This window comes from Colius striatus, chromosome 5, assembly GCF_028858725.1.
Source record: "Colius striatus isolate bColStr4 chromosome 5, bColStr4.1.hap1, whole genome shotgun sequence".
NCBI lineage: Eukaryota > Metazoa > Chordata > Aves > Coliiformes > Coliidae > Colius > Colius striatus.
The window spans coordinates 25,924,431-25,949,417 of NC_084763.1; the positions used below are offsets into that span (position 1 = coordinate 25,924,431).

Here is a 24,987-nt window from a genome sequence, read left to right on the forward strand (position 1 = left end):
GGAAAATGCACCATCCCATTACCAGTGCTACAGCAAGGAAATACCATCTCAACAGGTTTCTGCAAGACCTGCTTCACATAGCATTGCGCAAGTGAAGATTCACAGTGTCAGTGGGACTGGGCTAGGCTGTGCATGGATCTCCACCTCACTCAGCCAGCCATCATTGGCAGCACATCTCTTCTCAAAGGGCTAATTTTCTTATTGAATTACCGAGTAATTGTAAGATAAAGTACCTAATCTAGTTCCACCCCCCTTGATTAATAAAGGAATATATATAGTGTTGTACATTTTAAATAAAAATTGAACCTTTTAATTGAGGAATGTAGGTGGTTCAGGGGAAAACAGAAAAATAGTTTCTATGTCTTTGTGCTCATTTTAATTTCCTGCTAGCTGAAGAGTGGACAAATAAAACAGGAAAATGGAGGAAAAATGCTTTAAAAATTGACATTTTTCAACAATACACTTCTCTAATTTGATTTACTTTCCACCTTTTGTGACATTTTGAAATCTGAACTCTTGATTGCTTTCACCTTTAGGTTTCACTTGCATAGTTAAGGACAGTTGATTCAGGAGGCTAGGGAATGCTCAAAGCATTTAAAACTTCATAGAATCATAGAATTGTTTAGCTTGGAAGAGACCTTTAAGATCATTGAGTTCAAATGTTACCCTAGCACCGTCACATGCACTGCTAAACCATGTCCCTAAGCACCACATCTACACATCTTCAGGGACGGAGGCTCAGCTGCATCCCTGGGCAGCCTGTTCCAATGCATGACAGCCTGTTTTGGTGAAGAAATTTTTTCCTAATGTCCAATCTAAACCTCCCCTGGCACCACTTGAGGCCTTTTCCTCTTGTCCTATTATTTGTTACTTGGGAGAATGACCTCCACCTCACTATGACCTCCTTTTGGGTAGCTGCAGAGACTAATAATGTCTCCTCTCAACTTCCTTTTCTGCAGACTAAACACACCCAGCTCTCTGAGCTGCTTGTTTTAAGACATGTTCTCCAGGCCCTTCACCAGCTTCATTGCCTGTCTCTGGACACACTGCAGCACCTCAACCTCCCTCTTGCAGTGAGGAGCCCAGAACTGGACACAGTATTCGAGATGGGGCCTCACCAGCACCAAGTACAGGGGTATGATCACTTCCTTGGTCCTGCTGGTCACACTATTCCTGATATAAGCCAGAATGCCATTGGCCTTCTTGGCCACCTGGGCCCACTGCTGGCTCATGTTCACATGGTGGCTGTCGATTAGCACCCCCAGGCAGCTTTCCAGGCACTCCTCTCCAAGCCTGTAGCATCGCCTGGGGTTGTTGTGGCCCAAGTGCAAGTCCCTGTACTGAACCTTCTGTTCCCTTTTTTTTAGAGTTTTTCAAAAGCCTTACCCTTCAACGCTGTATTATATAAACAAACGTTTTTAAATGATTTGCAGGACAGAAGCATGTTCCCCTAGGCAAGCCTGCTCCGCTCATGCCAACGCCTGCTGCCGGGCGAGAGGTCTGTAGGAACGAACCGAAGGTACTGTGTGCCAGTAGAGCAGCACCCCCTCCATCTTCCCGAGCCCGACGAACCAGCGCTCCGCACGAATCCGACACCCCCATCTCCCCCTCTCCAGTCAGGCCCCATCCCCATCCTGCCTTTCCCGCCGTTGCCGCCCGGCTCCACCCCCCGTCTGTCCGTCTGTCTGTCTGTCCCTCCCTCCTCCTCCTCCCTCCGCAGCGCAGGCAGCTCCTCGCGGCATGGTGCGGCGCGGCCGGCGGCGCCGGCGGCGGGGGGCGGCGGTAGCCTCAGCAGCCGCGGTAGGCCCGCGGGCGGCGACCCGGGGCAAGGTGAGGCGGGCCGCTGGCTGTGTGGCGCGGGCGGGAAGAGCTGGGCTGCGGGGGAAGAGGCCCTTTCCTCTTTCACGGGGCAGCGGCGGCCTTTGTCCGTTCCCGGCGGCGCGGGGGTCGGGAGAACGGAGGTCAGGGGTCTGGTACCGGCGCCGCCGACAGCGCCGAGCTGCTCTCCCGACCGTCGCGCCGCCTAATACAGACGATCACGGCCGCCCCCGGTCCTGCCGGCCGCTCTCCACGTGGCGCGGCGGCGGTGGAAACCTTTGGGGCGGCCCCGCGGAGTTCCGCACCGGCGCGGGGGAGCGCCGGCGGCGCAGCCTCCTGCAGCCCCTCGTAACGGCTGGAGGGGCTGCGCGCAGCTTGGCGGGGAGGAGCTTGTTAATTACTTGCGGTTAGCCTGGCGATGCCACTTTTGAAATAGCTACTTTGTATTTTTTATCTGTCTCTTTTTTCTTGTTGTTTTTGGAGTGCCGCTATGCCACAAACACATACTTGAGTTGCCAGTGTTCATCTGGGCATTGATATGGCAGGAGGCTTTAGGAAAGAGTGTAGGTGGGCTTTGATCGGCACAAGGACTGTGGTCTGGTCCAAGCCTGGCATTTCATTGTGTGGTTCAGGCTGCTTGTGTGGTTTAGGTCTTGAGAGGTGGTACGGTGAGTCCCCCAGGTGATGGTCAGGAAGGAGGAGGATGTCAGCGTCTGAGTCAGCTGTTTAGTGATGGAAAGTTTAGGGAGTGGGGTGGGTTTCTTTGGAATAGGAGAGTTTAGAAACACTGAAACGTTTGTTAGGCCCTCTGTATTCTCAAAGGCTTTGTAAACTTTCCACCTCTGCATGGTCTTGGACTCTTTGTTGGCAGAGTGGGAATGAGGGAACTGTAAAACAGTTTTGGAGAAACTTATTTAGTCTAGAGGAGACTGAGGGGAGATCTTATTAACAAATATCTAAATGGTGGGTGTCAGGAGGTTGGGGCATCCCTTTTTTCTGTTGTAGCTAGAAACAGGACAAGGGGTAATGGGATGAAGCTGGAACACAAAAAGTTCAACTTAAATATAAGAAAAAACTATTTCACTGTTCAGGTGAGGGAGCCCTGGCACAGGCTGCCCAGAGGGGTTGTGGAGTTTCCTTCCTTGGAGGTCTTCAAGATCCACCTGGACATGTTCCTATGCAACCTGATCTAGCTGAACCTGCTTCTGCAGGGGGGTTGGACTAGATGATCTCTAAAGGTCCCTTCCAACCCCTACCATTCTATGATTCTATGAAACCTGATTGACACGGTATGATAGAAGCAAATTGCACTTCTCATCTCTGGTGCTATAAGGAGCTGTTCTTACTGTCTGCTGGGCACCTTTTTACTGTTAAAATAGTGTACACCATGTTTCTTTTAAGGCTCATCTAAGGGGAGAAGGAGGCAGTCTATTCTCAGGGCTCTCCTGTTTCTTGTGGGAGCTTGGTTTTGGCTAAGCAAGGCCTGCTTGCTCTTGCTTCTCTTTGTGGCGTGCTGGTGAGCAGGGGGTTTAGTCCTAGCTGAGGCAGAAGGATGTGGAGGTGAAGATTTCCTTGTCTCTGGTCACTGGTGTCTGCTGACTGGTAAATTAACTTTTAAGTGAGTATGTGCACTCCACTGAAAACAACGGCCACAGAAGTCAGCAGTACAAAATTGTTTTGAATCTCAAGACCTGCAGTTCCCTTCCCCATCCCAGGGTCTAATTTTACAGGTTCTTGCACAGCAGTTTCAGTACGCTGAGATTGTTGAAGGAGTGCTGGCTCTCAAAGCTTTTTTTAATCCAGAAAGCTTGGGTGCCAGCGGTCCAGACATGAAGAGGGAATGTGTTGCATTCCTGTGTTTTGCTTGGAATGGCAGGGCTAGGAAAGTAATTAGGCACCACAAAAGGGATGCTCTTGAATTACACAGAATTACTTCAGAAATGGCTGTTAGTACTGTTTGGATCAGCAAGAGATTACAGAATCACAGAGTCTCAAGGGTTGGAAGTGACCTTGAAAGATCATCTAGTGCAACCCCTCTGCCAGAGCAGGACCTCGTAGAGTAGGTCACGTTTAGATATGACCAGAGATGGTAACAATTGACAGAGCATTTAGACTGTGCTCATATGCTGGCATGCTGGTAGTCACATTTTAATCGGTGTTTTTGAAAAGCAGGGCTTAGTTTCCAGGTAGGTGTTGCCTCTGGAAGGTAACATTTGAAATGACTCACCAGGTAACTATGAAGGTTGGACATTCTTTGTTTTAGGATAAAGTAGCTTGATGGGTTTTAGCTTATTTAATTATCAGTTAAAGTGATGTAGAAATTATACTGTTCTGAAAATAGATTAATTTGCTAAAATTTCATGGACTACTTAGGTTTAGCAATAGGTTGATCAGAGTGAAAATTACCACAACTTTCCACAGGGGCAGGGGGAACCGTCCTGAAGGTCTCAGCAGGTGTTGCTGCGACAGATTTACATGCTGAATCATAATCCATCCTCACCATCAGTGGAATCAAAGTATCCCTGAAAAGATCACAAAACAGTCTGACAACTGTGTATTTTATCATGTGTTCCTTCTTTTCTTTGAATGCTTATCTGCCTTTCACTCAGCGTCACTTGTGCCAGGAATCTACTTCGCCATCCAGAAGGCTTCAGGGTTTTGTGTTCTGATACTGTTATGATGTTGTGGAGCTCATCTGTGATCATCTTTGCCTTCCCAGATTTCACTGTTGCCCTTGAGTCATGGGCTGGTTGGATGGTCTTGACAGTCCTATTGACCATGTGTTTAGTTGTGTGATTCTTCTGCATTGTAATACATGACTTGGTCTCTCTTTGCCTTCTACGTCTTTCAAACATTTATGTGATGTTTAAAATTAAACTTTTACACAATGCTGTTTGCCTTTATGATTCCAGTGGCGAGACCAGGATCTTGACTCCTAAATAGTACTGGGGTTTTGGTTTGGCACCTATTAGCGTTCTGGCTGGAGCCCTCTGTTCTTGGAGTGCTGCCTGTAATTGTCAGCCTTGGAGTGCTTCCCTGTTTGGTTGTTGTTTTGGGGCTATGAGCCAAAGCCTGTAGCCCTTGGGTGGTGTGTCGTAAGCTTTCCTCTGTACTGAGTCTGGGACAAGTGAGTAGGTTTTCCAGCGCGTGTTGAAGGTGTGACTTTGCACAGGGTTGATTTGTGTATGTGTTTGAGATCAAACTGGGATTATCTCAGTTTGACTGAGTTTGAATGTTAGCAAAGTGATCTGTCCTCAGCTTCCAATTAGAGTGTCCATACATTCTGTAAAGTTGAATGAGGGGAACACAGCCCAGTTGTTTTGTTTCTTCTGTAGCAGGAACAAAAATAGTTACATATAGCTCTACTTTCTTACACAGTATGTTCTCCTGATGCATCCTTGTTTGTTAGAGAAGAAAACACTTGTAACAATTGGTAAAGAAAGTGATACCTACAAATACCTCTTAAAAAATTAGTATGATCAACAGTGGCTTAGAAAGAAACAACTATGATGTGGCAGGTGTGTGTGAAGAGAAGCATTCGCTCCTTTCAGCCTCCTAGGGTATTGCCTTGCAAAAGGGCAAGTTGTATCTGCTTTGGCTTTGATATCAGGAAAGTTAATTTTTCACTTGAGAGATGAGAGTTCTTCCTGGTGGTGTAGAAAGGAGGTGATTGTTCCTAGGGAGAAACAACCCTGGGCACCAATACAGGCTGGGGCTGACCTGCAGAGAGGTACCTGGGAGTTCTGGTGGACAGCAAATTAAACATGAGTCAACAATGTGCCCTCATGGCCAAGAAGGACAATGGCATCCTGGGGTACATTAGTAAGTGTGGCCAGCAGGTTGAGATTCTCCTCACCCTCTATTCTGGCCTGGTAAGGCTTTATCTGGAGTACCGTGTCCAATTCTAAGCTCCCCAGTTCAAGACAGAGAGAGAACTCTCTGCTGGAGAGAGTCCAGTGGAGGGCTACCAAGATGAGGAGGTGATTGGAACATATCTTCTGTGAAGAAAGGCTGTGAGACCTGGAGCTGTTCAACCTGGAGAAGACTGAGGAGGGGACCTTGTCAACACTTAGAGATTCCTAAAGGGCAAGTGTCAAGGTAATGGGGTGAGTCTTTTTTTTTCTGTAGTGACCACTGACAGGACACGAGGTAACAGGCACGAGCTGGAACACAGGAAGTTCCACCTGAACACAAGAAGAAATTTCTTTCCTGTGGTGGAGAGGGAGCTCTGGCACAGGCTGCTCAGAGAGGCTGTGGAATCTCCTAGAAGTTTCCAAACACACTTGGATGTGTTCCTGTGCAGCGTGATAGAGGTGGACTTGCTTTAGCAGGGAGTTTAACTAGATGATCTCTGGAGGTCCCTTCCAACCCCTACCATTCTGTGATTCTGTGAAAGTAAACGAGCTCAACCCAGGCTTTTCTTTTTCTACTTATCTAACATGACAGGTGGAATTCATGGGGATGGCACTTAAAAAAAATGTTTTGACTGCTGGGGACCTCAGGTACCATAGTTTGCTCATTGCTTATGTGGTGAGTCTGGGAACATCGCCAAAATAGGTCTGACGTCCCTCCAAGCTTCGTTTTCCATTTCCGTCACCCTTGGCCCTTAGTGACAGATCTGCCAGCCCCCACGGGCACACACAACTGCCTGCTCCCAGTTTTGCAGGAGCAACAGCTCTCCTCCATGCAGCCTAGCAAATCCAGGTACACTCCTGGCAGCATTTTGTCAAATTTAGAGAAAAGGAAACAGAGGTGGGGATGTCTTGAATTTTTCTTGGAAAAACATAGTTAGGATTGGTTATTTTGGCAAGTGTTGGTCTGTGTGCTCTTAGTAGCAGGGAATGGTTTCTGCTGCTTTTCAAAAGTACCTTGTGGGTGTTTTAAACAAGTATTTTATGTGTCCAAATAACTGAGTTCAATAGGTATAACATTTCCTATTAGAAATAAGACTTTTTGACTTTTTCAGCAGCTGTGAATTATTTCCAGCTTTTATTAGATTTTTGTTACTCTGTTTTTGTAACTAGTATCTTTAAAAGACAGTATTTCTCATATCTCTGAGGCATTTCAGCAGACTGTTGCATCTGAACTTGTGGTTTGTTCATGTTGAAATATTGAGCAAAGTTGAAATGTTTGTCACTTCTTTGCCTTCCTGCCTTTTTTAGGGGTTTAAGGCTAAAAAAGATCCTCCTTTGAAGTGCCTGCATCTTTCAAGCGTTCAGAATAGTTAATTGTTTTGACATTTGTGTTTAGGAAAATATGTATTTTCTTTCTTGGTATATGTATTTTCTTTCTTGGTATATGTATTTTCTTTCTTGGTATATGTATTTTCTTTCTTGGTATATGTTACTTTGTTGACAGAGTTAAAATACTAGGCTCTGGTACTGATTATAAATCAGTTTTTCAATGCATTTTATTTGAAAGTTAAATGTGGAAATGTCTGTGGCTTCCAGAACTGCACAATAAATAAAAAGCAAACCAACCCATCATGGCAGAGGTGTTTGGTGCAAGCTTGTCTTGGATGTCTGTCTTATCTGTCTGATGCCCATCACTTGAGTTGTGATTTCAAGTGTGGAAATATTGGTGGTGAGCAAGCTTAGTGATGAGGGTGCTCATTTTAAACACTTGTAGTGTGCCCACCTTGTATGTGTGGGGTGCTGTCTGTTTCAGTCCTTTCAGTTGAAATGGGGACTCATCAATGACTGAATGGGATTCTTGTAGGCTACAAGGGAGCGAGTCACAAACTAACAGTCTTTGAAGCTCTGCAGTAAGTTATTTAAATCGGTACCTTAATATTTGGGAATGCGTAAAGATTAGAAAAGGTCTACTGGGAAAGAATTTTTTTTCCTTTGTTCAGAATCAGTAATTACACCCCCATAACAGCTCCTCTGGTGCAGATGCAGAAGTAAGAGACGAAGAAGAGGAAATTAGTTAGGCATACAGTAATCACAGCAGTGGCTAAATCGACCCTACAATAGCACAAGAACTAATGCAGTGGCTCCTGGAAGCAGTGTATTCATAGCAACGAGGCTCACAGCTCCTTATATGCTTTTCCATTAAGATGCATAATGCTTCATTTTAAACACTACTCTGTACTGGGCGTATTCTGTCCCAGCAACAGAGGGGGATTCTGGCTGTTTGGTGCAAGAGGTTGGGGTGAAGGGATATCCAAAGGGATTCAGCTTGAGGCAGCATGGCTTCTGCAGCAGTGCATTGGGTCATGCCTGTGAGGGTCAGTTGTTCAAAGCCAAATTCTGCTCTTGCTCCAGCAGCCATCAATCAGTTTTTCATCAGCTTTATAAAAGTAGACCAAGAATAAAATTATGCCCGTTGCTGTAGCTTATTTCAGAGAGTGAGGCTTTGGTCAAGGTGCCGATTGCTCTTTTAACAGAAGTGGAATTTTGGCAGCAGCACTATTTTTGAAAAATAAGCCTCCTTTAGGTCATTTGCCTTGACACTATTAAAAAATAAAACGAAAATCCCCAAAACATTTTATGGGTCCCTGTATGAGCCACCTTGGCTGTCTGTGACAGCAGACAAGGGCAAGTTGCTCTCAGTTCTGGAGTTCATCTGAGGAATGTTCTTTTGAATGGTTAGGGCTGGAGACTTCCACCTTTCAATGAGGAACTGGCCTCTCTCACCAGGCAGCTGTTGATCTCAAGTTCCTAGGTGTTAATGAGAGGAGGGGTAAATCCACATACAGATTTAGCACACAGAACAGCAGAAAAGCTTGCTTCAGGCAAGAGTAGCACTTGTGATGTGTACTTGTGGTCCTCGGGATGTAGAAGACAAATGTCCATGTGCTGACGGGCGATGCAAATGTCCTTCTTGAGCATTTCTGTGAATGGCAGACCAGTTTTGCAGATGATACGGGGATGTGTTAAGACAATGTTCTGAAACTTGGTAAAATGCCTTCAGCCTCGGTTTTTGAGGCTGTATCTATGCATCCCATCCTTCTTCAGGATTAGCGTGCCGAATCCTGAAGCAGGCTAAGTGAGAGCTTTTTGAAGGCTTCCTTACTGGCCTGTTACATGAGGCCAGTTACACTGTTACTTATCCAAAGTGTTTGGTGAAATACATGTGGGGCAATAGATGGATGTGGTTGTGTGAGTCTCCTTATGTGCTGGGGCTGGACTTCTCAAGCTCTGAGGTTGTGACTCTGGTCTCCTCTGGAAGTGTTGCTGTCTGCCCTTGGCAGTGCTTCCTCCTGGCAGGCCGCATCCTGGGCAAATGAGTAACATTCTTGGTTAAAATGGGTTTATCGAATGCTGGGGGAAAAGCATCACTTCTGATGAAGGAGAATGAGTTGTATTGATTTATTTTTGGAGTTAGCCAAGCGTCTGCTAACATATGCAACAGTACTGTTACTGGGTTTAATGGTAAGGTTTCTTTACACTTTTTTACCAGAGTTATATTGATGTATTCCTTACCTTTGAGCCATTGCTGCTCTCTAAGAAGAGGGGCAATGGTGGGTTTCACTACAGATACAAGAACGTGCTCAGTTCACCATTTAAAGTTGAGGCACGCATATTTTTATGTTGGTAAATACTCTTCTGTAGAGTACCCTGCATATGGCATCCCCTCCCTAGCCCCAGATCTGTAGTCTGTATCTAGGGATTAGAACAGTCCCAGAGTTTAGTTAAATGAGGTACAATTTATGCATAGCATGTTTTGTGATACAGATTTGTACTTGCATAGGCGTATAAAAGTAAGTTGTACTGTTGCCAATTTGAGTTTTCCTATTAAGTTGGCATGTCTGACACATATCTTCTCTTGTTTTGAATCAGAAACAGATACCCAAGGATGTGGCTGACATTTTTAATGCCCCCAGTGACAATGAAGATTTTCTGGGGTTCCAAGATGATGCTTCCAGACAGAGGTTGTTGTCAAAGAACAGCTATGCTAATTTTGATTCTCTGGAGCCAGGAAAAAAGGTAGGAATGGCTTGCTGTTTCTCAGTTACACTCTTTGGGTGCAGCAGTACTCTGAGCCTGTGTCAAGGCTGTGCAAGCCATGGCTCACAGCAAACCCCAGAATCTGCAGTCTTTGTATTAAAAAGAAATGCAAGGAAACTTGCCATCCCTGTTAGGATTTAATGGTCACTTTTAAAAACCCTTTCATAATATGAAAAGTAAAATGGGTTTCAAAATAAGATGAGTTTAACTGAAGTAGTTAAGTGTAGCAAACAGGAAAGAGAGAATTATCTTCCTGGGCTGGTGTGCTCTGGATAGAGTGGAAATGCATGATAATAGAGGGACATTCTTGAGTTTGGAGATTTCAAGGTATTTCTTCCAGAAATCTCTCTCGGTGCTGTTCTGTGCTAATTTATGTCAGTGTTTTTTCTGCACTAAAATTGTGTTTTAGTGGTAGTGACCCACAGAAATCATCAGTTCCTGCTGCAGTTGCAAGATTTGCTGTTTTTCTGCTCTCTTAATGGTGAAGTAGCATGGATCAGCATAATGTTTTGATATTTTTTTATTCAGTGATTATGAAATCACTGGAGATGTCAGCTGAATTCACAAGAAAGGAAGAGAACTGGTGTGCTGTCTTGGCTACCAGAAAGTTTTGGGTTTAGTCTTTTAGAAGCTTATAATTATATAGGTAATAGACAGAGGCTAATGTGTTAGAAGATACTTTTGTCAGCTGTGCTTTTGAAAAGGTCCTTGTGCTCCATTAACTGAAAAGGGGTTATTTTTTGTTTGTTATTTTTTCTCCTAGCCCATTCAGGTCAGTACCTTGTTAAGAGGTACTGAAGACAAGGAAGATGACTAGTGTTAGCAAAGGAAACAGAACAAGACTTGTACCAGTGTGTACTATTTCTGAGCCTTTGTAGGCCAATGGCCTCAGGAGAGTGCAGAGTCTGGATGGGGGCAGAGCCACCCACAGTCTGCGCTATGGAGGAAGATGGTGGCTAAAACGTAGTGAAATATACTGGGCTGTAAATTGCTTTGCGTTCTTGTTGCTAGACAGATGTACTGGTAACTTTAAGATCCTCTAATTAAAAATGCTGTGGAAGAGCTAGATACTGTTAGTTTAATAGGTGTTAGTGGGAATCCAGGTGTGACTTGTTCCAGATTTACATCTGGCAATGCAGCCTTCCTTAGCATTCCTCTATTTCCCTTGGACTGAGGATTACTTTAAATCTCCATCAGTATTGAGGTTTTTGAAAACTCTGGATTTTTTTTATTCTGAGTTCCATCCATTTATGATGCCAAACACCACTGTCACTAAAAAAGACCCCAGGGACTTGTGCAGGAGACAAAAAGTGGTGTGAAGAGCATAATGATGAAAAGTTGAGAAAAATTCTTCAGTCGCTGGGAGAGGAGGCAAGGCATCTGCCCTACTGGGGTGGTGAAAGGGATGTTAGTGCTTCAGGTGTTGCCTTGGATGCTCCTGGGCAGATGCATGAACGGGTAGTGACCTCTGCACATCTGCTTCTCCTCAGGGCTTTTGCAATCCTACTCCCATGATCTCGGCACTCCTGCTGAGTTTCAGCCATGTCTTCTATCCCTAATGCCTATTTTACCGTGTGTAAACCATTCTTCATAGGTGTAACAGCATAGCTCTAGGTATGTTATTTTTAGTCACTTTAGCTAACAAACAGCTTATTTCCCCCCCTAACCTTCATTGTGGAATTTCATGAAAACACAGAATGCATAAAAACTTCAGTTTCCCTCCAAGAGATGCAATTTAACTTTAAAGTAACTTCCCTATTGTGTTTGTTCCTTTCTCAAGGAGCTGCACTGCAGCTATCAACAAAAGGATAAAGTAATTTTCTTCAGAGAAAACTCATTCCAATTACCCATAATAATTTGTAGGAGACGTTTAAGTGTAAAGCAACAGTATATGCAGTAGCTCCCCCCCTTCCATTCCCCTCTAAGCTTTTCCACTCATCTATTGTATCTGTTTTTCACCAGATACTATCTTAACATAATGAAGTGTGTGATTAAAGGGAAGGAAAGCAACTGAAAGGAAGAATAAAGATATTTAGCAAGTGTGTCATATGGAAGGTCATTTTTATATCTCACATGGGAGGAAGAAATAGCAGAGGAAAATTGGGGAAACAGACTTAAGTCAGTGTTGCTGACTTTGAAGAGGCAGGTGTGGTGTGAACATGGGTTATCTTCCTACCATGAACAAGTCTTTCAGGAGACTAACAGGGACAAGTTGGCAGATGGTCTTATACTAACTGTTTGGAAGTATGGAAATACATTTCTGGTTTAATTGGTATGTAATGTGCATATTGTGGAGAGTGTTTAATGAGATCTGAGTTTATTTTTCATGGACTTTTTAGTTCCTGGTCTGGAAGCAGAAATTTGGGATCTACCTACTCTAGAAAACATTTGAATGATAAACTGCACCATAAAAACAGAGAGAGTTGAGCAGTTGGGTAGTGGAGGAATGTTAGTCAGGCTGTTCAGAGCTCTGTGTTTTTGTGATGGTGTCTGTCACTTCAGTGATAGTGTAACAGTGTGAGAAGGAGCAGATTCCTATGTCTAGGAGGCTTGAGTACTGCTGCAGCAGGCCCAGAAGAGTGTGGTGTTTCTATTGCTAAGTGCAAAAAGGAGGGCTTTTTCTTGCTGTGGTTTGTATTTTCTTCTGTTCAAGACCAGTTTTTCTTACATGCAGAATAAAACATTAAAAAAGTGATAGTTTACAGATTTATGATTAGTTTATTTTTATTGGGTAGTAGTGAGGAGGAGGAAGAGGCATAGAATAAAGTTCACCCCACCAGAAGCATCTCAGTTAAAGCCCTGTGCTCAAAATGCTAAGTTGAAATGCTGAAACTCTGTCTTGTGCTTTTTACTTTTGACAGGCTTTGCCTGCAAAGTGCTTTCATGGTGTATGACATCCAGTTGATACCTACTTGAACCTCAGGGCTTGTTTATTGTGACTGTGTGGCTACTCTGTATCTGACTGTCCCTCACAGCTGCTGTCTGGTATTTTTTATAGGGAGTTCGATTTCAGTCCAGGTACCTCACTGAAGAACTGCAGAGGATTTTCACTGAAGATACCGACTCTGAAACGGAAGTGTTTGAGGGCTTCGCTTCAAGCGAGGTGGATGTGAACAAGAAAGGAGTTCTGGTAAAGGCAGTCACCTACATCTGAATGTATACATTGCCTTTTTTTCTGTCTTTTCAGGTTATAGTAGGATTTTTTCTGGTACACTGTGATGGTCTTTCTTCATGCTGCAGAAAAATACCTGTTATCTTAAAAGAGGACAAAAAAAGCTTTATTTAATGCAGTATCACGTATTAGAAAAGATAACTTCATTCCCTGCTTGTAGACTGACTGTACTAGGCAAGATTGTTCCCCTGAAGACAGCCATATCTGTGTCCCAGACAAAATTAATATATAGATTTTGTGTTGGTCTCTGCACACAGGAAGTCATGTACTGTGAACTATTAAAAAATTGGTTGATTTAGGTGAATTTATGACAATGCCTTCAAGTAGTGAGATTGCTACCTAGACTTAGTGATTTAAAAATGACCTTCCTTGTCTCACAGTCAGTAATGTAATATTGGATTCTTCCTGCCTCTAGGCGATTGAATCGGACTTGAGTGAGGAAGAAGAGGAGGCAAAGAAGAAAGTTTCCCCCAAGAGAAGAAGCTTTGGCCTTCGTGTTGCCTTTCAGTTTCCCGCCAGAAAGTCGTCTGAGAAAAAAGTGTCTGAACAGGCTTTTTCTAACTTACCTCTAAAGGACAGTGAATCCCTCCCACCTCATTCAAAAGAAATAAACTGCCAGCAGTGGGACAAACTAGAGGGCTCTGCTTCAGAGTCTGAAGAGGACATTAAAGAAACACAGGAGGAAAGTTCCAGTGCTCTGCTTAAGAGAGCCATAAATATTAAAGAAAATAAAGCCATGGTAAGACTTATGAGCAGTGCTTTGTTCTTTGACATTTTCATCTGAGTACTTAGCTTCAGAATGCTTGGTTTTTGAGGTCCTCACTGGTGCTGCACTGGGAGTTTGGGGCAAATCTCGTGGTGGATTGTATTTGAATTTTTCTACCTGGGAAAACCCTAGAGAGCCATCAGCACTCACACATTTACCCTAAAATAGCCCCAAGTAGGAGTAGCCTGCTCAAGTTTGAAATCAGAGTGGAACCTAGCATTTTGTGGATGTGAACAAAGTTAGATACCCAAATTGTAGTCTTATATTCAGAACATGTTGGAAAAGCAGATGGTCCCTTCAGCTGGTTTATGGTATCATTTGCACAGTAGTTTCTACTTTTCATTTATGTCTGACAGATCTCCAATTACTGATTGGAAAGCCAACTAAAAACTGCTAAGGATGATAAATGTTACTTTTCAGTTGTGTGGGAAGGGATGTTTACAGTTATGCTGTATAACCTACTGAAAAAGTGTGCATGTGTGCGTGAAGGTGCAGAAGAGAGACACTGATTGATCCCTAATGCTTTTTCCTCTGTTGTCCAATATGCCACCAGCTCTCTAATTATCACACTGCCATGCAAATACGAGTTGATGTTGGATCTTCAGTGGCTCCTTCAGTTTTACTGTATTTCAGGAGAAGCTGCAGCTTCTAAGCAGTATTAGGGCTCAAACACACACCTCTTAGGTGTGTGGTCCTGCAGCTCCCTTATAAAAACTTGCTTTAGTTTTGTACCTATGTTTCTAATCAGTCTTGCATCCTCACTGGCACTGTGTTCATCTTGCTACTCTTCCACCTCTCTCACCTTGTATTCTTCCTTCCTGTTTGACCATAGCAAAGTTCACTTGTATCCTAGTTGCAGTACTGTAATGACATTAAATAGCTCTTAATAAATACAATGCTGAAGGATTTACTGAGAAAGACCATATCCAGCTTTGACTGCTATGATTGGTGTAGCCATCTCGGGGCAGCTTGCTAGCGGCCAGGCTCATCCTGGGTATTGTTGCCTTTTTAGAAGATAGCCTGACCTGAATGATAGGACAAGAGGAAATGAGCTCAGGTTGTGCCAAGGGAGATTTAGATTGGACATTAGGAAGAACTTTTTTACTGAGAGGATTAAGCATTGGAACAGGCTGCCCAGGGAGACAGTGGAGTCACCATCCCTAGAGATATTTGAAAGACTCATAGCTGAGGTACAGAAGGACATGGTTGAGTTTAGTGATGGACCTGTCAGTATGAGGTTAATGGTTGGATCTGATCATCTTAAAGGTCTTTTCCAATGGAAATGATTCTATGATTCCAGAACAGATTTTTTTTTTTTTTTTTGACCTGTCCAAAAGCCACAGCTTCTGTTGACATGTACGTCCAGGACAGCCCCACAGTGCAAGACACTGTCCTGCCAGAGTGCTTCTGATCCCACATACGCCATGCTCAGAGAACTAGCAGTGAGGCAAAGTCGCTTTGCAGTGTGGGAAACGAGTGCATACCTATGTTTCTGGGGGTATCTGCCCAAAGCAACAGGTCTGCAGCCTTACTGGCTGTGGTTTGCAGCATTTGTGAAATCAGTGCTAGCTGTCTCGATTGGAAAAGGGATGTTCCTAATCTTTGCTACCAAGGATCACAGAAGCATGACAAGCAAGGTTTCCCTGCTACGATATCACTGCCTAAGGGGACACTGAGTTCCCTGGCAAAAAGTTCAGGTATATCAGCAGTCATTCAGTAAAATAGGCCATGGGGAACATATTACAATCTTCTAGGCTAAGGGCACCGTGTCTTCCTATTCTCCCTCCTGTCATGAGAATTGTGACCTTCTTGTTATTGGTCATAGACACTGCAACTGTTGTAATGCTCTTCTTCAGTGCTGCTTCAACAAGATTGGATGTGTAAATCTAGCCAGTTCTAACTCCCAGTAAGAATTAAGGGGAGCTATGCAGTTATTATTGCCTGCAGAGTTTTGCTCATGCAAATGTGCCCTGCTTAAATAAAGTGCCTTGAGAAAGGTTTCATGCACAGAATCTTCATGTGTTTAGATACAATTTGGAGTGTATGTGAAGAGTAGATGATAGGTGTTGCTTCTTTGCAAGTTTACAGTGAGTTTTCAATGTGATATCACTGTTGATTTCAGCTTGCCCAGCTTCTGGCAGAACTGAATTCCATACCTGACCTGTTCCCAGTGAAAACGCCCACCTCGACTCCTTCGGTAAGTCTCTGGCACAGGCTAGAGGTGAGAGTCCTTTTTGCTAGACTTAGCATTAACATGTTTCCTGATGAAACACTTTCACCCAGTCCTGGTTTTCTTTGGTTTTGGTCACTTGTATATGTTTGCTATTGGTCAGTAATTAAGTACCAGAGGTTATGTGAGGCAATGAAATTTTGCAAGGTGATCTATGAAGAAATATGGAAGCCAAAGTGAGATGGTTTTTTATCATTTTTGCCCCACAAGTACTGTTGAGATGCTAGACAAGTCTATATGTGGGAATAAGGAAGAGTAGTTGGTTTCCTTTGGGTTTAGATTCTGTTAATTTCCCTCTTGCAGGCTTTTCTTTTAAAATCCATGCTTCCCAGTAGAGTTATGCTGATTAAGTGAATTTCCATATGAACCTGCAGTGATACTGTAGTTAGTTATTCCAACTGACTTTTCTTGTCTGGAAGCAGAGAACTGCCAGCCCCTCTAGGTTTTTTCCATGCATATGACAAACTGAAAAGATTTGATGAAAAATTGAAGGGGCTATATCTTTGGGAAGCCCATGTAGAAATGCCAGTGTGGTGGTTGTCTGGTGAAAAGGTGATGCCAAATTATACAGTCTTTGAAAGGCTGGAACCTTGCTAGCTCTATTTAAATGCTATATAAACTTTAATGTCCTTTGAATACATACATAATCCTGTTACTTTTATTTAGTGTCTTTACTTGAGGAAGGGAGGGAGCATCAGGAGTATTCTAGTTACCTCATCAGCTTGGTTTTTGAATTCTGGCCTGTCTTCTTCTAATGTGCCTTACACTTCTTTTGAAGGCAATAACTAAAGTGAATGGTAGCAAGCAGACTTGCTTCCTACATCTTGTTTATACTGTCAGGTTCAGTAGCCTTGATTGTGGGTGGCTATGCAGGACTTATATTGCATGAATTATCATGCAGTAATTCACAGGTGTGGCAACATGAAGAGGGTAGCTTGTATCTCCTAGTAATTTTCAGGTCTTATGAATCTGGAAGTAGGAGAAGCATCTTATTAATGCCCTTTCAATTTACAAAATGTAAAAGAAAATAACCTAGAATTTGGATTATTCCTCGAAGGTGTATTCATACTGTGGGGAAATCTGGACATTTAGCTACGGAAGAACAGAGAGAGCTAGCTTCTACCTTAAGATGCCACATGTAAAATCTTGGTATAGTTCTGTGATGTTAATTGAAGCAGAATTTGACTGCAAAGATGTAGTGTTGTAAAAGGATAAAAAAGGTATAGCATGTAGGGAGAACGCTTAAGAACGCTAGAAATTGGTGAGGTTTGGCTTAACAAATAAGGAATGGGAGAAGAACAGATTAATTCATGGTAATAAGAGTGTGGTACAGTCATTCTCAGATTATTTCTGGTGGTTTAACACTACACATGTTACTGAAAGGAGAGTTACTGGAGCCTTCTCTTTCTAGAAACAGAAGAAAATCCCAAGGAGGACATTTTCTGAAGGCCAGATAACACGTCGCATGAACCCAACCAGAAACGCTCGTCCGCCGGAAAACTTTGCCTTGGAAAAATTTACTGTGTCGGCTGTCAAATTTGCGGAACACTTGCGTAGCTACAGACAACAAAACCTCTTGAAGAAGAGACTCAGTGTGGTATTTGCCAGACTTTTGAGACCTCCGGTAGCTAGGGATTAGGAAACGTTGTAATTGTTGGCCAGCAGTTAGAGCAGAGATCACATCCTACTGAAAGTTAATGAGAAACTTTGGTTGGAATTAGCTACAGAAGAAGTTATAGAGCTACTGGGCTCTATTTGTGACCAGTGTTGTCCAAACGTACCAGTGTGATTTACTTATGGTCTGTGATTCATTATGTGAAAATTCTAAGATCCTACAATGTAGAAGGCTTTCAAGTGGCAAGGCAGTGGGGCTGGTAGAGGTGACCAAGCAGATCTTCTCTGTTTTTAGACTCAGAAAAAAACTTCTGTAGAAATAGCAGGAGTTCTACAGCTGAACTGAGAATGAATGAAGAGAATCTGCACCAGCAAACTGCTGCTGTACTGGCTAGCCATCCAAAAGTGGCAGGTTTTATTCTTCCCTGTTTGTTTTTTATATAATCTGAGGTTTTTTACCTCCCTTAGTTTATGGTGGTCATTTGTCTTAGTTACATTTACTATATGGCCCTTATGAGGAAGGCTCCTAAGTTTGCATCTATGTAGGCTCGATCCCAGTTCTGCTTGTAGGATTTGAGTGCTGGGCATAGTTGAAGCATTATAGAGGGAACTTGGCTATTGAAAAAGTGAAGGAACACTGAATGAGAACCTGGGCTGGTAAATGACTTTTGGAGAAATGAGAGCTGACCCAGGGTGAAGGTCAAATTAGGTGCTGAAAGTGAAGCAGGAGGAAAGCTAAGGATTAAATAAGACTTGAACATGAATAAAGGTCAAAAAGAATGGTATTTGGAAGGAAAAATAGTATTCGTAGTGAGTGGAGGGCTTTTCCTAATAACAAACAGGATGTTAAGACAGGGCTGGGTATGGCAGGACTAACCTAAAACTTCAACAAAGGGTTTTGGCAGGACATTTGTGGTTGGAGAAAGCAATTAGAGAGTATGCTAGGAGATTTCAGGAGCAAAGCATGGGAAAGCAGATGGTCACAGTTCGTTATTTTGAGAGGAGATAAGTGAAGAGTTACGGTGGAGGTGTGCAGGGAATGTAACGAAAAGGAGGCAGCAGAAAAATGTGTCAGCGATTTGTGGAAATAGAGGAAACAATGATGGGAAGGAAGAACATATAAATGGAATAAATAATAAATGGAGAGGAGAAAAGGTTAAGGAGGAGAGGGAAAGAAAGAGGTGGTGATTTGGAAACTGTTTCATGCTCTTCCAGTGGTCCTGAGCCTGTAGTCTGTCTGGCCTAGACTGCATGTGCATTATAAATGAAAGAATTTGTCACCAAGTGTGGTGACAGAGTCTTCATGACATCAGACAAAAAGTGTTGAGATGAATTTGTTTAGCAGGGGGATTGTGGAGTGCGCAAGAGGAGGAGGTCATCAAGGTACTCATCTTACCGTCCAGTCGAGGATATCACTGATGAGGACTTGGACAACATTGCAATCACTGTTAAAGACAAGATCTATGATAAAGTTCTAGTAAGTGGCTACTGCGTTCTTTAGTATGTCCATGCTCTTGGAATTGAAGGTCTTTTAATGGTTCGCTGGTGTTTGCTTCCACTTTCCTGACGTTCTGGGGAGTGTAGCTCAGCATTAACTACACAAGCACAACTTTGAAAGCTTTGCCAGGCTTCCGTGGGCCTGCCTGTGCTGGTTGGTACCTCCCACCAACTTTTTGCCTCTGTGAAGAAGTGCTTTCTTGCCATAGAGCTATTAAGTGGAATTTGCTATAGGTATGACTCACCACTGGTAAGAGTTGACATCTCTTTTCTCTTTCGTTCTCACTATGTATGTTGTGGTGGTTGTACCATTAAATAATAGAGATCTCTGCTGCTCCTTGTACTCCCTGGAAAAGACATCTGTGTATGGGGTGGGTAGTTCCCCAAGCTCTTGATGGAACTCTTCTTTCCTTCACTGGGTTTGGCTATAATTGTCGTAAACATATCTAGATGATTGGCTTACTATAGATTTCATGCTCTGCTGTATTTGCAGAGTTGAGTCACAAGACATTTTTCTGAGTAGTTTTAGCTTTTTCATAGAAGAAGGGGAAAGGATCACAACTATGACATGATGTTCACGTGGTGTGAGGTTCCCAGTACAACTAAGGCTGGGCACTGTATGTGTGAAATTCCTAGCATTTCTCCAGATAACTATATGATTTACCATAATAATGGAACTTAGGGTTCTTACTAAGATTTTCATTGCTGCATTTGACTTTGATTTGAACTTTGTGCTTTGCTATCAGCAGATAGATTAGGAAAGTTCAGCAATGAGCATTTAAGATGTCTTTCATACATCTGTGTTTCTCCTCCTTTCCCACTTCAGGGTAGTACTTGCCACCAGTGTCGACAAAAGACAATTGACACAAAGACAATCTGTCGCAACCAGGGCTGTGGAGGAGTAAGGGGGCAGTTCTGTGGACCGTGCCTTCGAAATCGATATGGGGAAGACGTGAAATCAGCACTGCTTGATCCAGTAAGTGTAATGAACGTGATTTTGTTAGTAAGCTGTGCTGAATGTATGCTCATGAGAACGAGCAAAGGTTTTTCAAAGGTTTTTGCTATGAGGAGATACGTAATACTGTTAAGACTGACACTGATCGTCTTGGAACTCAAGTACAAGGTGCTGAGCCTGGGTTACAATTAATCCATCTTCATGCTTTGAAACTCCACTTGCTTACCACATAGTGGAGGGTGTGAGAGCTTTTAAGGAAAGAAATCTGTCTCCTTTCAGAAAAATGCCAACAGGTACCAGTTTTTTAAATGCTGCGAGTAATGTGGTGTGCAAAGCAGGTTCCTTGTTACAGAGTCTAATTTTAAAGTAAGAGAAAAAAGAGGAAGGATATCTAAAAGTCTTAGGGTTGGTTTCCTTTTCTCTATTATCCCTTTTCTCTATTATCCCCTTTTCTCTATTATCCCCTGAGGACAGACCACAGGCTGCTGCAAGAGAATGAGATGGAGGCACACAACGACCTCTCTGTGGAATAGCTCCTCTCTGCACTCAGCTTGTTCTGGGACCTTCTCTGCCCCACCTTTGCTTTAGAGATGGGCTTTGGGGCTGTTCTGAAGGACAGTGAAGTAGAACTAATGGCTCTGACATGCTGGCACAGCATGGCAATGGCTGGTATACTGTAACACAGGTTGATTACATCTGCACCTCTGTGCTGAGTTGCTGAGCAGCTGGGAGATGCCTGACTTCACATACATGCTGAGTAATTCTGTCCCAGTGATTGTGCTACACCAGCAGGCAAAGAAACTTGTCAAAGTGGGTACCCATCTTTTCTAGGGTGTTCACTGTGGCCAGCTCAGCATAGGATGAGTTATCCATTGGGCATTAGAGATATCTTTAGTCTATTTGAAAATTGATACTGAGCACACTTGGAGAATCTGAGTCTTTTGACTTAAGAAATATTCAATAAAACAGGGTAGTACTTAGTTTCTTTAATCTTGCAGAATTTGGAAGGAGTTAACAAGGTTGGCTGGCAGATATAGGTGTTTAAAGCTTTTCCCTAGACAGTCACGCAGTAGGGAAGTCATAGTGGTGTGTATCTGAGCTAGAGGGAAGTGAATATAACCTCATCCTGGCTTGCCTTTACACATCCCTGCCTTCACCTCCCTGCAGGCCTGGATCTGTCCTCCTTGTCGTGGGGTGTGCAACTGCAGCTACTGCCGCCGGCGGGACGGGCGCTGCGCCACGGGCATGCTCATCCACTTAGCCAAGTTCTATGGCTACAACAACGTCAAGGAGTACCTGGAAAGGTGAGAGCCATGCCTCGTGGTCATACCTTTTTTAAACTGTTGTAGCCCTTGGAGTGATACCTGCCTTCTGTGGCCTGGGGCAAATCCTGGACCTGTGCAAAAGGTCTCTTGGATTTCAGGTTTTTCCTAGGCTGGAATTAGTGGAAACAACTCACTTGCTTAAGCAACCGAAATGCTTTTTCCTATCTGTATTGATTCCTGGAAGCATATAGAAGTACTGTTTTGGAAGGTGTCATCTTCAGCAATGGAAACTGTCTGTTTATGGAGAACCTGAATTTCCTAAAAAGCACTAATGCTGTTTTCTTGCCATGTCTTCTAGTTTACAAAAACAACTGGTGGATGCTGATTGAGAACACTGAACTCAAGCTGTGCCTGCAAATGGTTACTCTCTCGACAAATTTTGACTTCAAAAGGTTATTACTATGTTTTATATAAGATAGAATTGTAGAATATAGTATATGCATTTCTGTGTTGGAACTTGTTGATTGTTGTGGTCTTATGCAAAAGATCTCTCAGGAAAATGTTTTGGTAGAGAAATCTACATGCACAGACCCTATACATTAAGTGAAATGGCACTCTTGAACTTTGGTTAATTTTTAATAGAGCTACACAGCCAGATGATGGAGAACTTGGTCGATTTGAGTAATATTTTTCTTTATATAATTGGACAAGTTTGCAGAAAGGTGTTTTAACATAAACCATACCCCATCTTCAAAGAAACAGACCTCCCCCTGTGTTCCAGCTTAACCATAAAGATTCATTTTTCCAGCCCTTGCTTTCTGAACCTATTCCAAAACCTGTAGTTTGTTGAACTTGTCCCTGCAAAGAAGGGAGGGGTACTTTCATTTGAGTGCCAATATATTCCATTATATTCCAGCCAGTGCTGATGCAACCTAAAACTGAGAGTATGATTTTTTTTTTTTAAATTCCAAAGTGCAATTAATCACCAAAACATGAGTGGAAATGCTTTTAAAAATAATTTTTTAAAATATTTAACAATTTCCAACAGCAACCCAATAAAGAATCGCTCACCATCAGTTTTTGTGTGTGATGCACCTGCTGCCTGAACCAGCTACCTTACAGCAATCATAACTAGCTAACTGGGTTAAATTACAAAGTTTGGGATTATTTTTTTAAACACAGTTAATACTTAAATGTTTTTTCATATGTACAACCAAGTTTTCAAGCAACTTTGTTTAAATGCAAGTTTTATATTGCAGTGTGACTATGTTAAAACTCTTGTATGATAACACATTTCTTTTTATGTAGAGAGAATAAAGAATAATCAAGAGGAATATTTTTGAGTCAAAACTCCACCCCAATGCTGATGTTTCCTGTTTACTTTCCCATAGCTGGTGCAATGAAGGAATACTTGCAGATCAATAATCATTTTGTGGAGAAACACATGAACATAACACTGATGGATGAATAAATAACAACATCTAAAACGCATAGTTGTTACACTAAAAAGATTGTGTTTTTGTGAGGCTAATCTCCTGCTCCAGCTGAATGTGAAAAACACTTATCTCTTCTTGCTTTAACTACAAGGCAGATTGAGAAAGCAGCATGTACTACTGAAAACCGTAGTACTTACCTGCCAAGAGGAAAGCTACTGCTGTCAGAACCCATTTAGCTGGCTTCTCCTTGCTTTTCAGACAAATTCCAAATGTAAGTTGGCCCTCTGCTTTGGTTTTATAAACTGGACATTCATAAACATCCTTAGTTTCCCCTTTGATCCACTGGACAGCCCAATGCCTGGCATTGCTGAAGTCAGTTCCTTGAGCCAGGCCTCAGCTATGGTCCCCATCTAGATGTTCAGCCTGGCACCTGCAATAAACAGAGGCACATGCTTTACATGGTGTTCAGTAGTGCAAGACCAGAATAACTTGGGTTTAAACAGTTGCTTACTGCTGAATTGCTTTAAGCTACATTTGAACATACAGATGTAGTTTGGCCTATTTTGTGTCATCTCTTTGCATAAAGGTGGAGGTATGTAGCATCTGCCTGGACTGGACTTTTGGTTTCATCAGTGTGCTCTTTTGTTGAAGGCAGAGTGGAAACTACTTACAGTTGGGATTTTCAGGATGGCTGTGACTGCACGTGCCTGTGGATTTTAGCAGTTTTACTGTAGAAATGGGGAAGTTTATATTTGTGACTAGCAACAAAAACACAGAAACCATAACTCACAAGGTTCCTTGATACCCAGAGGAGGAATGAACAGTGTTGCCCTTTGAGTGAAATCCTCTGAAAAAATTCAAGCTACTGTTTTAAAAAGCAACAGTCAAATGACATACTCAGCATTGCTCCAGTCCTCTACCCTGATTTTCCCCTTGAGGCTTACCTGCTGTAATAGCAACTCCCTTCTAAAAGAATTGCTTTCCTTTTATTTTATTCAGGTCTGTTGAAAAAGACGAGTCATTACGATGTTTCTCTAATTGTGTGCTGGAGTCATTCATGTTTCCTGTAATTAGCTGTAACTTGGTTGACAGCCTAAGTTAAAACTAAACTCTCATCTTGACTGCAGGCTCTAATTGTCATCCCTAAACTAGATACTTCAGTTTCAGGAAGACACAATTCCAAAAGATCAAGGTACAGTGTTTATCCTCTGTAAGTTGTTAAAAGAGGGGTTGCAGAACAAAAGATGAACACAGTTTGCATTCAGGGACATCTGCAATCGTATTGTAGCTGCTGCAATAATTGACTGCTTGGAAACCCAGAGGAAAGATTTAATCTTGTCATACTTATACCTAGCCCACTTCAGTGTGACATTATATCTCATGCTAATACAGGGTATTTTGAGTATTTGCTTGCTTCTTAGTATATCTCTCCCATGGCTTGTAAGAGAGTCCAGCGCAGAGCCACCAAGATGATCAGGGGACTGGAACATCTTTCATATGAAGAAAGGCTGTGGGAACTGGGGCTGTTTAGTCTGGAGAAGAGGAGACTGAGGGGAGATCTTATTAACATTTACAAATATCTAAAGGGTGGGTGTTAGGAGGTTGGGACATCCCCGTTTTCTATAGTAGCTAGCAACAGGACAGGGAGTAATGGGATGAAGCTGGAACACAAAAAGTTCCACTTAAACACAGGAAAAAAACTGTTTCACTGTTCAGGTGAGGGAGCCCTGGCACAGGCTGCCCAGAGGGGTTGTGGAGTCTCCTGCCTTGGAGGTCTACAAGACCTGCCTGGACATGTTCCTGTGCAATCTATCTAGGTGAATCTGCTTCTGCAGGGGGGTTGGACTAGATGATCTCTAAAGGTCCCTTCCAACCCCTGCCATTCTGTGATTCTATGATTTTGGCTTAGCAAATGAAAAATGCAGAGTTTTTGAGATCAGTTTATTTAGGACTGACAAATTTCTGCCAAGGTGGAAGAAAAAGCGAGAGAAAAATGATTTTGAGAATAGCATTTTTTCGTTTGGTTTGAGGGGTTTTGTTTTTGTTTTAACTGCAACTATATACATGGCTTGATCCAGGTTACCAACACCTGTTAACTACTAACCCTACTCTGTATCTCTTAAGAGCTGCAGAAAATTTCTAGGTGATCAGTATCAGAATGAAATTTAAAGCAATAGCGTTTAAGCTTCTGAACCTCAACTAGATTAGAGTTGCTGCTTTACTACAATGCAGGCCTTTTTCAGACTCAGTTAAGAAGTTATTTAAATGCATGAAGTATAGTC

At 42.8% G+C, this 24,987-nt stretch overlaps 1 protein-coding gene across 1 annotated transcript; it reads left to right on the forward strand.

The window, feature by feature from the left end:
• Positions 1 to 1,740: 1,740 nt before the first annotated feature.
• Positions 1,741 to 22,441, forward strand: CDCA7L (cell division cycle associated 7 like). The gene is made up of 10 exons (XM_061997400.1): positions 1,741 to 1,830; positions 9,603 to 9,749; positions 12,769 to 12,900; positions 13,358 to 13,681; positions 15,831 to 15,905; positions 17,350 to 17,535; positions 18,895 to 19,029; positions 19,876 to 20,025; positions 21,172 to 21,308; positions 21,628 to 22,441. The coding sequence occupies exons 1-10, from the start codon at positions 1,741 to 1,743 to the stop codon at positions 21,656 to 21,658; spliced, it is 1,407 nt and encodes a 468-aa protein (XP_061853384.1). The 3' UTR covers positions 21,659 to 22,441.
• The last annotated feature ends 2,546 nt before the right edge of the window (positions 22,442 to 24,987 follow it).